Source organism: Mastomys coucha, unplaced genomic scaffold (assembly GCF_008632895.1).
Source record: "Mastomys coucha isolate ucsf_1 unplaced genomic scaffold, UCSF_Mcou_1 pScaffold7, whole genome shotgun sequence".
Classification (NCBI taxonomy): domain Eukaryota; kingdom Metazoa; phylum Chordata; class Mammalia; order Rodentia; family Muridae; genus Mastomys; species Mastomys coucha.
The window spans coordinates 104,870,846-104,882,479 of record NW_022196913.1 but is presented as its reverse complement, the minus strand read 5'-3'; the positions used below and the strand labels follow the sequence as shown (position 1 = coordinate 104,882,479).

General features: G+C 45.9%; 1 protein-coding gene across 2 annotated transcripts in view; it reads right to left on the bottom strand.

Annotated features, from left to right (window-relative positions):
* Positions 1-1,356: 1,356 nt before the first annotated feature.
* Tg (thyroglobulin) overlaps positions 1,357-11,634 on the bottom strand; it is a 184,726-nt gene continuing 174,448 nt past the window's right edge. For both annotated transcript variants that reach the window (XM_031358208.1, XM_031358209.1), the window contains exons 47-49: positions 4,982-5,116; positions 2,468-2,655; positions 1,357-1,589 (exon numbers count right to left, since the gene is read on the bottom strand). In XM_031358208.1, the coding sequence (XP_031214068.1) occupies positions 1,471-1,589; positions 2,468-2,655; positions 4,982-5,116 (442 nt within the window). In that variant the 3' untranslated portion in view covers positions 1,357-1,470. The remainder of the gene's footprint in view (positions 1,590-2,467; positions 2,656-4,981; positions 5,117-11,634) is intronic.

Below are 11,634 nucleotides of genomic sequence, written 5' to 3'. Positions count from 1 at the left end.
AGGTTTCTGAGCCCTGAGATCATTCTGAATCTCTAATAAGGGAAGAGAGCAGGCAAGGGAGACACAGGCATCTGCAGTCTCAGAGATGTGGCTTATTACCTTAAGGAGGGCGACTGAGCTCCAGAACAGTCAGTTGCCTTTGTCCCCAGCACTCCCTTTTACCCATACAGCCTGCTGGCTGGAGATGAGAGAAGACAGGTTTTCTTGATGTTAGTCCGTTGTCTCCTCGGTTTGCTGGTTTCTGAATAACACACAGTTGTTATGATTCAGTTTTTGTTTTTGTTCTTTGATATCTGAAGTGACAGGTATTCTGGTGACTCATTGTGCAGACAAAGAAGCCAGTGGCCAGTGAGGGGGTGACACTTCTGGGTACACTGATGTCCCTGAATGTCTGGGCCCTGCCCCCTAAAAATTATGTAATTCATCCTTGATGTGGTCCTGGTATGATGAGGGTACCTGGGGTTACAAAAGTCCTCAGGTAAGTCTAACAAAAGCCAAGGCTGGAAGCCATTGAGCTAGAGGACTTGCCCTAAGCCATTTAAACATGCTGGGCTGTCTGCTTCAGAGTCCTCCTTAAGGCAGGGGACTAGTTATACTCCATCTCCCTCCCCTATTGTTTTATGAATCCAAACACTTCTCTAGCCTTGCTAAGCCCCATCCAACCTGCAAAGCATCACTGAGTTTGATCTCAACTCAAGTGAGATGAAGGGTGTGAACACATTTTATGATGTGCCATGTAAATGACAGAGAGTGCTAACGAATTCCACCTGCTCCAACTTAGCCTGTGTGTGAATGTTTCTCTCTCTCTCTCTCTCTCTCTCTCTCTCTCTCTCTCTCTCCATCTCTCTCTCTGTCTGTCTCTCTGTCTCTGTCTCTGTCTCTCTCTCTTCCCCCCCCTCTCTCTCTCTGTGTGTGTGTGTGTGTAAGAGACACAGAGAGAGAGAGAGACAGAGAGACAGAAAGACAGAGACAGAGACAGAGACAGGGATATACAGACAGACAGACAGACAGAACAGATACAAGTAACTCTATCACCTCTACCATCACAATGGCCTCATATCTCCTTGTCTTTTGTTGTATCACTACTCCAGACCTAGTTGTTATCCTGTTTACATTCTGGAACTTCCATTTCCTTATATAAGACTGTCTTTGGAGTTCGTGCCTTTGATAGGGTCTCATGTTCTGTGGCACTGTTTTCTATTTGCCTGACTTTCTCTCTCAGAGGGACAGGAACCTAGCTTTCCCCGCTGATGAAAACCCAGTAACCTGGGATCCAAAGTCAAGAAGATTTACATTGGCACCTGGTGTGATGTCACCAAGAAAGGCTTTGAAGTCACAGCACAGAATAATCAGTGCTTTGTTGTATGCAAACACTTTATTGAAAGCAAATGACTGTTGTATATAGTAAAATCACCACGACAGGCAGTTTGGGATGGAACTGGCAGAGAAGGTGGGAGGTCTCAGGGTTGGTCATTTGCTGTAGCTCTTGGGGACAGGCTCCAGTGAGCCTGAGAGGTTTTCTTCTAACCCAGGCTCCACTTCCAATTCCTCCTCTTCACCCTTGGTTAGCTGTGCATCCTTGGCTCCATCTGAAACAGAAAGGAAGGGCAGGTTGGTCTAGAACTGATCCCCAGGTTACCTCCCTAGCAATGCCCCCAGAGATACCATATTCATTCCCAGGATGCAGGGACATACTAAGGGTACAGCAATAATTGAGGATGTCAAGGGACTTACTTGGTCTTGATCATAAAAGTAGAGCTGAGAGTCTAAACACTTTAGACAAAAGTCTCTTCTCTGATGTACTGTCTTTCCCTTTCTGCCTGCCAAACTATCATTCTGGTCCATTCCCCATATCATCATCCCTCCTTTGTGAATCCCAGGCCCTGGGGTACAGGCATCCATCCACCCCAGTGACAGGAAGGAGGCAGGACATTCACTGAATTGAGCCATTTGTTTACTTATTCTACTGGAAGTTTCTTAAGGATACCATATTGTTTCTACAGTCTCCATGGCTCACAGTGGTCCATTTTACCCCTTAAACCCAGCAGCAGGAGGTGGGAATGCCAGCTTGTACCTCACCACTTCTTATTCTCTGTGGTTTTCCATGTAGCCCTGTAAGGGCTACAAGGGTTTAGAGGCACTTCTTTTCCTGCCCCAGTGCTACTGGCTAGAAACTGGCTGCCATTCATCACTCAACCTTCACTTCCCCTCCTGTCCCTGTCCAGTGTCCTTTCCTTGAGCCTTACTCTTTCTTGCTCACTTTTCGCCCTCATGGCCCCACATAAGAACAGTAGACCCTTGGCAGAAAAGGAGCCTTGGACTCAAAGCACCTCATGAAAATGTGCTGTGCCTCCAGTATCCAGTGACCTGGTGGCCTCCATATATGCAGTGTAAGCCAACACACAGCTAATCAGTAGGCACTCAATCCAACACTACTCCCAGATTCTTGTCCCTAGGGCACTATTACCTGCATCCTTCAGAGTCTGGATGTACTTGGACCAGAAGGAGCAGTCAGCTCTTTTGAGGCCCTGCCGATTGGGAAGCTGGGCGCTGAGCTCCTTGTAGCTCTCTCCTCCAGTTCCAGGAACAAAGTCTGGCCAGGGTGTGGCAAACTCAGCTGCCTTCTGTGAGAACTCATGTGGGTAGTTAGGATTTCTAGGGAAATGAGAAGAAATGCATCTTTCCTTTTAACACTTGGTATCACATCATACTTGTGCTCTAGTCTTCAAGGGCAAATCATTCAACTCATTGGTCCAGCTTCCAGTGGGGAGTTTAGCTGGGTATTATAAAGCACTGGGACACAAAAACTCTCTGAAATCACTTCTAACAGGTTATATCCAATTCATGACTTATTGGCACTACTCAGGAACTAGTGTGGGCCTATTTTTCTGAGTGCTTAGAGCCCTTTTACTCTGGTGCCCTTTCATTTGGATGCTATTCTTAGTTTCTGAAAGGCCCTTGTTCATTCAAGCTCTGGATAAGAAAGTGCATCAGAGGCACCTTGCAATCCTTACACTAAGGTCCCATGAAGGAGGTAACATAGCCCCCCAGAGATATCAGAATGGCAGATTTTTTATCTTCAGGCCACAGGATTCCATGGCAGTTTGTTTTGTCACAGAGTCATTTGGCCTCAGAATCGCAGAGCAGACTTGAGAATATAAAACATGATCCACACTCTACTCATGGGGAGAAAACTGCCATTTCCCCCAAAGTAACCTTCCCATGAATCTTTCCAGGAGAAAGGGAGTGCCTTCCTTTGGGCTACATGAACACAGGTGCAGACATCAGCTAGCAAGATGGTAGTTTCTTTACTTCCAAGAAGGATGTAAATTCATTATGTCCATTGCTAGCTTACTCTTCCTGAGAGTCTTAAGGATATCACGCTATCTCTGTATTCCAGATACCTTCATTATGGTTCATTTTACTCACTAAAGCTGATGTCCCATCCCACTAGCCCTCACTCTCACAGCAAGAGTGCTTCCTACCACCTGCCTTGGCTCAGATTGACCACTCTTCAGAGCAGCTGCCCTGAGCTCATCTGAATGGCCTGAAAGTCTGGTATTGTTGTGGCTTCCCCAGGAAAACATTTTCTAAAACATTAATAAGAAGAAATGTCCCTTTCCCTTCAACTTCCACAGCAAACTTCCTAAATCTTTATTTGCTCTGCTTTGAAGCACATTTGCTTTTACCGTGGGAGGTTGTTAGTAACTTGTAGCTGTGCCAGAATGTTTCTCTCTTCCCTGAAGAACTATAGGAATTCTAGGAAATAGATGCAAAGAGAAAAAGGAAGGAGAGAAACTACCAGGAGTGGGGGAAAACCACATATCTGGGAAGTGGCATATCACAGGACTGGGTCAGAGGCTGCAGGGAGGAGGTGGGAGCTAGAAGAGCTCCAGAATGCCAGGATAGGGCATGGAATGGCTTTATTCCCATTGGTGGTCTGCCATCCTGGGGACACTGGGCAATGCTTGGAGACTTTTTAAATATATTTTAGGTTTTGAAACTGGGTATTTCTATATAGATTAGGCTAGCCTGGAAATCCCAATCTTCCTGCATAAATAGAAAAGGATTTGGTGTTCAGTTTTGAATGTTAAAATGTTCCCCAAAAGTTCATGTGTTGAATGCTTGGTTCCCAGATGGTGGATCTTCAGGAGGTGAAGTATGGTGGAAATAGTTGAGTGGGGAATGGACTCAGGAAGGATGATGTGGTTTGTACCTCCTGACCATCCTTCTCTCTCTTTCCTGTCTTCCATGAGGTAAAGAATCTCCTCTCATACACCTCTGCTGCCCGATGTACTGTCCATTATGGAAAGTAACCAAGGACAAACCATTTGGGACTGGGACCTTAAATAAGCCTTGCCTCCTGTAAGCTGTTTGCCAGGTGCTTTACTTTTGTTTGTAAAGTAGACAGCACAGTAGAAACTGTTGGTATCCAGTGGACAGAGTCCAGGAACACTGTCAATCATCCTACAGGACACACATATACACACAACTTAATCGGTCCCAAGTATCAACAGTACAGGGGCTAAGAAACCTTGACCTATTGCCATCAGTGTATCTGAGCAAGGCAAAAAACAAGCTGAAATCTTTCTTCATGATTTATCTACACATTGTTTAGTGAGAAACAGGGAGACCAACCCCAGCACTTGGGAGGTAGAGGCAGACAGATCTCTGAGTTCGAGGCCAGCCTGGTCTACAGAGTGAGTTCCAGGACATCCAGGGCTACACAGAGAAACCCTGTTTCGAAAAACAAAACAAAACAAAACAAAACAAAAAACAAAAAACCGAAAAAACAAACAAACAAACAAAAAACAAAAACAAAAAAGAAACAGGGAGACCAAGATAGGGAAAAGGTAGCAAAGAATTACAGCTTTTGTGGCTAGGGTGAGTTGGCTGGTTAAAAAAAGAGTGGTCTTTGTATTTAGGGATGGGAATAGGAGGAAACACATGATAGGATTCAGGAGAGCAGTGTGCCACATACCCTGATCTGATGAAGTTAGAGAAATACTGCATGACTTTCAGGGACAGGCTCTGCTCCTCCGTTGAGAACTGGCCCTGGTAGGCAGAGTAGAAGGGCAGTCCAAAAGCATACTGAACATCTGCCAGCAATTCTAGGCTGAGGAAACAGGGAAAGAAAGACAAGAGGTAAGAGGTGATAACCACAAGCCAAAACCTAACAGTCCTCCAACTAAAACAAAGACTCCTTACACTTCATACCATGTGAAGGATTCCTGTTTAGTGTGACATCCCTCTTGGCCTATATCAAGGAGCTAATATGGTCTGGGCAGACCCATGGCACATGTGGTGGCCAAGGCTCACCTGTTGCTGAGAAATGATGACCTGGAGAAATGTCAGGATGACCCTTTGACCCTATTCCAGCCACAACACCTATATTTCCATTGAATGTTTGTTTCTTCTTCAGTGAATAACATCATAAGAGTGGTGTGCTTCAAGTCTCTCTTGTGCACTGGTTCTTTATCTGTAAGCTGAATCATTCTAGATCCTCAAGGCTAACTTTCGTCCATGTAGTCCACCCTAACAACTGGACACTTGGTAGGTGTTCAATAAATACATGTCACTGAAGTAAATCTCTAGTATGCAATATGCCTCTAGGCCTTGGACCCATACTGCAAATATATCTTGTTGAGAATCAAAAGGAGCCATTTTCCTTTTCTAGAAAAATCCAAAGCCTCACAGATGACAGGCTTGCTGGTGTGCATCAGGCTCCAGTTGAGAGTGAGGTAAGAGCTGAGTCCAGAATTGCAGATCAGGCTGGAAAAGCTGAGGAATTTGGGCTGTGTTCAAGCCAAAGAATCTTTGACTATGGCCATGAGCCATGGAAAGAAGCCTGAGCTTAGGTAAAGCCACCACACTGCTGTCCAGTGAGGATAGAAACCAGCTTTGTTCACTTGAGACCTCTGACTTTACCACTCAGCCCTTCTAGGGATCTAAAGTGTGGTCATACTGATCTGAGAAAGCACAGATTCTCCTGCTGAATGGGTCACAATGTCACCATGGGCCTCACTGACCACATGTGTTCCTGTACAGCCCATTAAAGTTGAGCTTCCCATTTACTTCACATACTACAGTCCCGCCCATTTATCAGGGGAAGTTCTAACAGACTCGGTGCCCTGGAGGGAACTGTGTCTCAGAAATTACCCACAGTGCAGCAGTGTTTCTGACTTCCCCAGAGCCCAGCAGAGCTGATGGTACACTTTGGTGGAACAGTCACAGCTTCTAGCTGATTGGCTGAATTAAACTGGATATCTGACTCCTTCCATAAAGAGTCAACAGCACAAAGCAGAACTTTCCAGGCCACACACTTTCTCTGCATTCAGACTAGGTAGGTATCTGCAGAGAGCTACTGTAGAGGGTCATTAAACTCATTAAACTCATGCTGACATTCCACTTTCAAGAGACCCAGCCCAGGAATCAAACTGCAGAAGATATGCTATGCTTGCAGTTTTGTAGCAAATCCAGAAGGAGACATGAAAAGACCATCTTCCTACCTCGGCCTTTAACTGTGAGTTGGAACAAGAAGTGAGTGAACACAGGTCCACAGGTTCAGAGTAAAAGCACAGGCCTTAGATCTGAGCTGCTCTGATCGCTTCTCACAAGCTCACCTAGTACGGATCTTTCTGATTAACTGACCACCATATTGGACAATAGGAATTTTATTCTATGTCCCATCATGTGAGCCATGTTTTCAGGTGTGAATGGAGAGATCATTCTAGATAGATGACATGTCTTTGAAGAAAATATAAACAGCAAGTTACATAATATTCCTGTCACACTTGATAAATGCCTATGAAAATGATAAGACCTGTCTGTCTTCCACACCCATCCATCCAGTCTCTCTAACTTCAATAGACCGCAGCTACCAGCCTTCTTTATCCACAGACACATAGGCTTTCCCACCTCAGGGCCCTGGAGCTTGACAACCATTTTCTATTCCCTCTCTGTCAGGTCCTCTCCTCTGCTGAGCCCAGTGCCTTAGGGCTCTTCCCGCTAGCACTGCTGAGTTAGTTACCTAAACTCACATACTGCTGGCAGCAATGCTCTGCATTGTCTGCTTGGTATCAGGCAGATATCTGTCATGTCAGTATTGACAAGGATTGTGGAATGGACAGGAGAACACCTGGGGAGTGATGGGCAATGCCAGGAGTGACTGGCTTTCATCCACTCTCAGAGATAATCTTAATGATCACACAGAATATGGCTGGGCCCATGGATCCAGTTCAAAAATTCAGCCCTATAATTTTTTCTTTGGTTTGTCAGTTCTTGCAAAGTCACCAAGATAGCCAGCTGAAGAGACGGCACTTTGGATCTGGGATGGGCAGGGCTCCTGGAATGCACAGAAGTGTCTAGAATGCAGACCAGTAGTGTTCAAAACATCTCAAGGCTGAGATTTACAGTTCTGTTTCCCACAGCTGGGAAATGTTTAAAGAGGAATGTGGCTGTCTTCTTAAGTCTTTCTACTTACTTTTTTTTCCCTAGCAGAGTTTTATTTATTCCTTAAAATAAGCTAATGCTAATTACCAAACCAAAGGGAAAAGACACCATGGTGAATTTGCCTCAGTCTATAGCCTTAGCATTCAAAATCTGCTGTGGTGTGTGTGTGTGTGTGTGTGTGTGTGTGTGTGTGTGTGTGTGTGTGTCCTCTGAGGCTTTATAGCCTCAGAACAAATTTTTCCAAGGTCCTGTCTCCATCACCTTCTTAGTCACCTCCCTGGACTTTTGATTCTATACTGGTAAAATGAAGGCCTAAGAGGAGATGTCTTCTGACCTTTGACTCTGGATTGATGGCATTTTTCTCACTCTGCAGGTTTTGAATTCTCTGCCCCTGCCCTAACAGCACAGCTCTTCTGCCCTCAGCAGGAAGGATAGCTTATCCATGATGTAGTGGGCATGAGAGTGCCACATTGTCATTTTGTGACATCTGAGCAGTGCTCTATAAGAAAGAGGTGGCATGGCGTCTGCTTACTACACTTGCCAGGAAAGCTGCTATATGCTAACTGAACAGAGGCACGAGGCAGACGGCAGGGACTGCAATACACACACACACACACACACACACACACACACACACACACACACACACACATGTAGATCAGAGCCAGAAATAAAATGAGAGAAGAGACAGCTCCAAGGCAGACAGAGAGGAGGGAAGGAAAGGGAGAGGGAGGGGAGAAGATACAGGGAAGGGGAGGGGTTGAGAGAGGAAGAAGGAAGTTGTGAGGAAGAGAGAGAGATTTTGGAGCCAGAAAAGAAAAAGAAGGCTTGCCGGAGGGAGTCCTTTTGTTAATCAGCTAAGTAACTGCAGTGTCTACTGATGGTTCCACATTGTGATTGTTGAGACAGGGGAGCATGGAGGTTGTCAAGCATGTGTTCTCATGACCAAGAACACTGGCAATCCTGTGATCTGAAGCTATCCAGGCCCTGGTCAGACATACACAGACCTACTACTGAGTGGCCTCGAGAGAGGCTCTGCTCTTGTGCTTCTTGTTCAGATGAAGAAATTGAGTCACCAAGGAACCCATGTGACTTATCTCAGGTCACTTAGTAATAAGAGACAAGGGCATGTTTCTAACTAGGAGTAGATGTCCTGCCTGTCATTCAGGTGCTAAAAGCTTCTGTGGTACTTAGCCATCATGTCTCAGATGTCTCAGTGTCTTTCCTCTGGAAATGATGGGACAGCATTGAAGATTACAGAGTTCAGGCTGTGGGTAGATCAAGAAAGCGCCCACTCACTGCTGGACTTACCCAAGTGGCTGTCCTCCAGACACACCACTTACTTTCTCCAATCCATAGAACCAGCCTATACCAGAAATGTGGGCTCGTCTCCCTCTTGTCCTGAGCAGCAGCTTGGCTTCTGGATTCAATCAGTCTTGGGAGCACCTAACAAGTCCTTCCTTGAACACAGTCTCAGGCTGAGGTATTAAGAGCCATGAGGACCCTTAAGAATCTGGCACTGCATGGACGTACCCATGATCATCACAAAAGACCTGCCTGCAAGTCCTCAGTGGACATACAGAGGTCAATCAGCAGAAAGAATCCATGGCCAACCTGGGATGCAGAGGGTGCAGTTGAGTCCTTCCCTGAAGGGAATGCAGTTCAAATCCTTGATACCAGAAGGCTCTGGTGTAGAATTCTATGATCTGTGGGAGGCCAGTGCTCTTGGAGGCCAGTATCCCCTCCAACGGAGACATTGGAATTCTCACCTCAGTACTTTGGAATGGGACTATGCTTAAGGACAATCTTTCTTTAGATTGAGTTAAACTTAGGTTGTTGGATGTACCCTGAGCAAGCAGGACTGATGTCATTGCAAGAAGGGGGATTTGGACACACGGACAAACACAAAGTGTTACCATGAGATGACTGCCTCTGGCTGGTAAGCAATTCCTGAGGCAACCAGAAACTAGAAAGACCTGTCATACCCTTTCCAAACCTGTGGAGGATTTCAGCTCTGCTGACATTTGCACTTCAGCTCTTAGACCTCCCAAATAAGGGACAATACATTTTTGCTGTTCCAAGGCCATGCAGCCTGTGGCCCCTCTGAAACTAACCCAGAGTCCACAGCCTTGATGCTCTGCTAGAACTGTATGCATGCTAGTGTTTTCATTTGTTTGTGCATTCTCTCTCTCTCTCTCTCTCTCTCTCTCTCTCTCTCTCTCTCTCTCTCTCTCTCTCTCTTTCTCTGCTACTGTAAATGCCAATGGTATAAGCTTCTTAAGACTCATTGGTGTTGGGGTTCACACCCTTCCATGGCCTCTCTACTCCATGAGAAGGCAAATTCTGGACAGAGCACCAGGGGTAGCCTGAATCCAAGGCCTAGCACTACAAGGCACAGCTAAAGCTGATTCTAGGAACATGTTCTGGGACTGGCTTCCAGGCCACAGTGGCTACAGACCACTGGGCCACAGGCTCCATCTACTGTGTCCACATCCCCAAATGTTGTCAACATTCCTTCCATGTGTCTCCATTAGAGCTACAGTGGGCTACTTAGCCTCCTTCCCTTAACCCCAGGCCACTATTGGCTCTAGGACTGGGTATGGGGAGACTATAAATAGCTCTAAGAAGACAGACCACATGGTCTAGTGGAAGCTGATCTCTAGATTGGGAGGGGCAAATACAGTCACTGCTCTGCACTGGCCAGCAGCTTACCTTCGGAATAGGGGAGAACACATTGAACCCCTTGAACCTCAGAGTCACTGGCACAGGTGTCTGCCGTCTCCCAAGACTCACAAGTTTAAGACTAATCCCAAGTGTGTTTGTCTTAAGAGTTGAGCTTTTAGGGAACTAATTCCCAATGTTTGTATGACTAGAATGATCAAGGCCCCAGGAAGCTCATTCACCTTCCTGTGTAGAGGTACCTTCTGTGAGGCAGGGGGATCACTTCTCGATAGACACCTAAGATGTTGGTGTCTTAAGTCTGGATTTCAGTCTCCACAACTGTAAGCAATAAATCTGGACTGTTTGTGCTGTATTGTAGCAGCCTGACTGGATCAAGATGCCCTCTATCTATGAAACAGGGACACTGCCTCAACCTGTCACCCTCACAAGATTCCATGTATTTCCATGGAGTGCTATGAAAATTAAGCCACCTGTTTGGACACCCTACTGCTTTGGTCTCACTGGGCGAAGGTCCACAAGTCTGTGGGACCCTATTCTCCAAAGACTCTAAGGCTGACACCAGGGTGTCTCCTCTCTCAAGGTCTGACCCAAGGGATGCTGTGTAAAGTTACTCTTCAGAAGCCACTTAATGTAGCCATCGCATTTCCTGATAGAAAGGGCTTTCCACATGTACAGAGGGCAGAAGAAGGCCACACAGCCCTCTATCCAAACCCTTACATCCACGGCCTCATCTCTCCTTGCATCTTTCCTGCAGCTGATTGCTTCTTCCCATCAGTTTTTCCTACCGTGCCTCTCATGTCTTTCTCCTGTTTGGATGCTTTTGTTGTGCCTAGGGCTTTTATTACCAGGTGCTTAGACCTCTTCTGGAACTAAGAATGATAGAGACATTGGGACAAACAGAAATCTTTCAGATCGACTTGGCAGCTCATGCTTGCTTCTACCCTAGTGCTTGAGAGGCTGAGGCAGGAGCATTGTTGAGAATCCAAGGCCAGCCTTGGCTATATAGTAAGTTCTAGGCTACTATACTATATAGCCAAGGCTGGCCTTGGATTCTCAACAATACTGAACTACAGAGTTTCAGAAAATATAAAACCAAATAAAGAACAAACAAATAACAAAGAAACATTTCCTACTATGGAAACATTCCTATGTTTTTAGAGCCATAATCAGGTAGGATACTAGCAAGGGAAAAGGCTCTCTCCTCGCCCGTGGAGTAAAGTACCTATTACTGCTGCCTCATTTGCAGATTCTCAAACTAAGGCAAAACATAGGCGAGCCCTAACCCACATCACAGAGAACAGCTCGTGCCTGGTCTAGCCTTCTTTCTCTTCTCTGTGGATTGAATGGTGACAGGGACCTTTGCAAACAGCCTTCTCTGCCTACACTTGCTATAGCTACAGGATTACTTTACCTTCTGTGGCCATAGCTTTCGGGGACATGGTACATGAATACATTTCCACGGGTTCTTCTTGCCCAGAGGCTGGCCATGTTGACCATGGG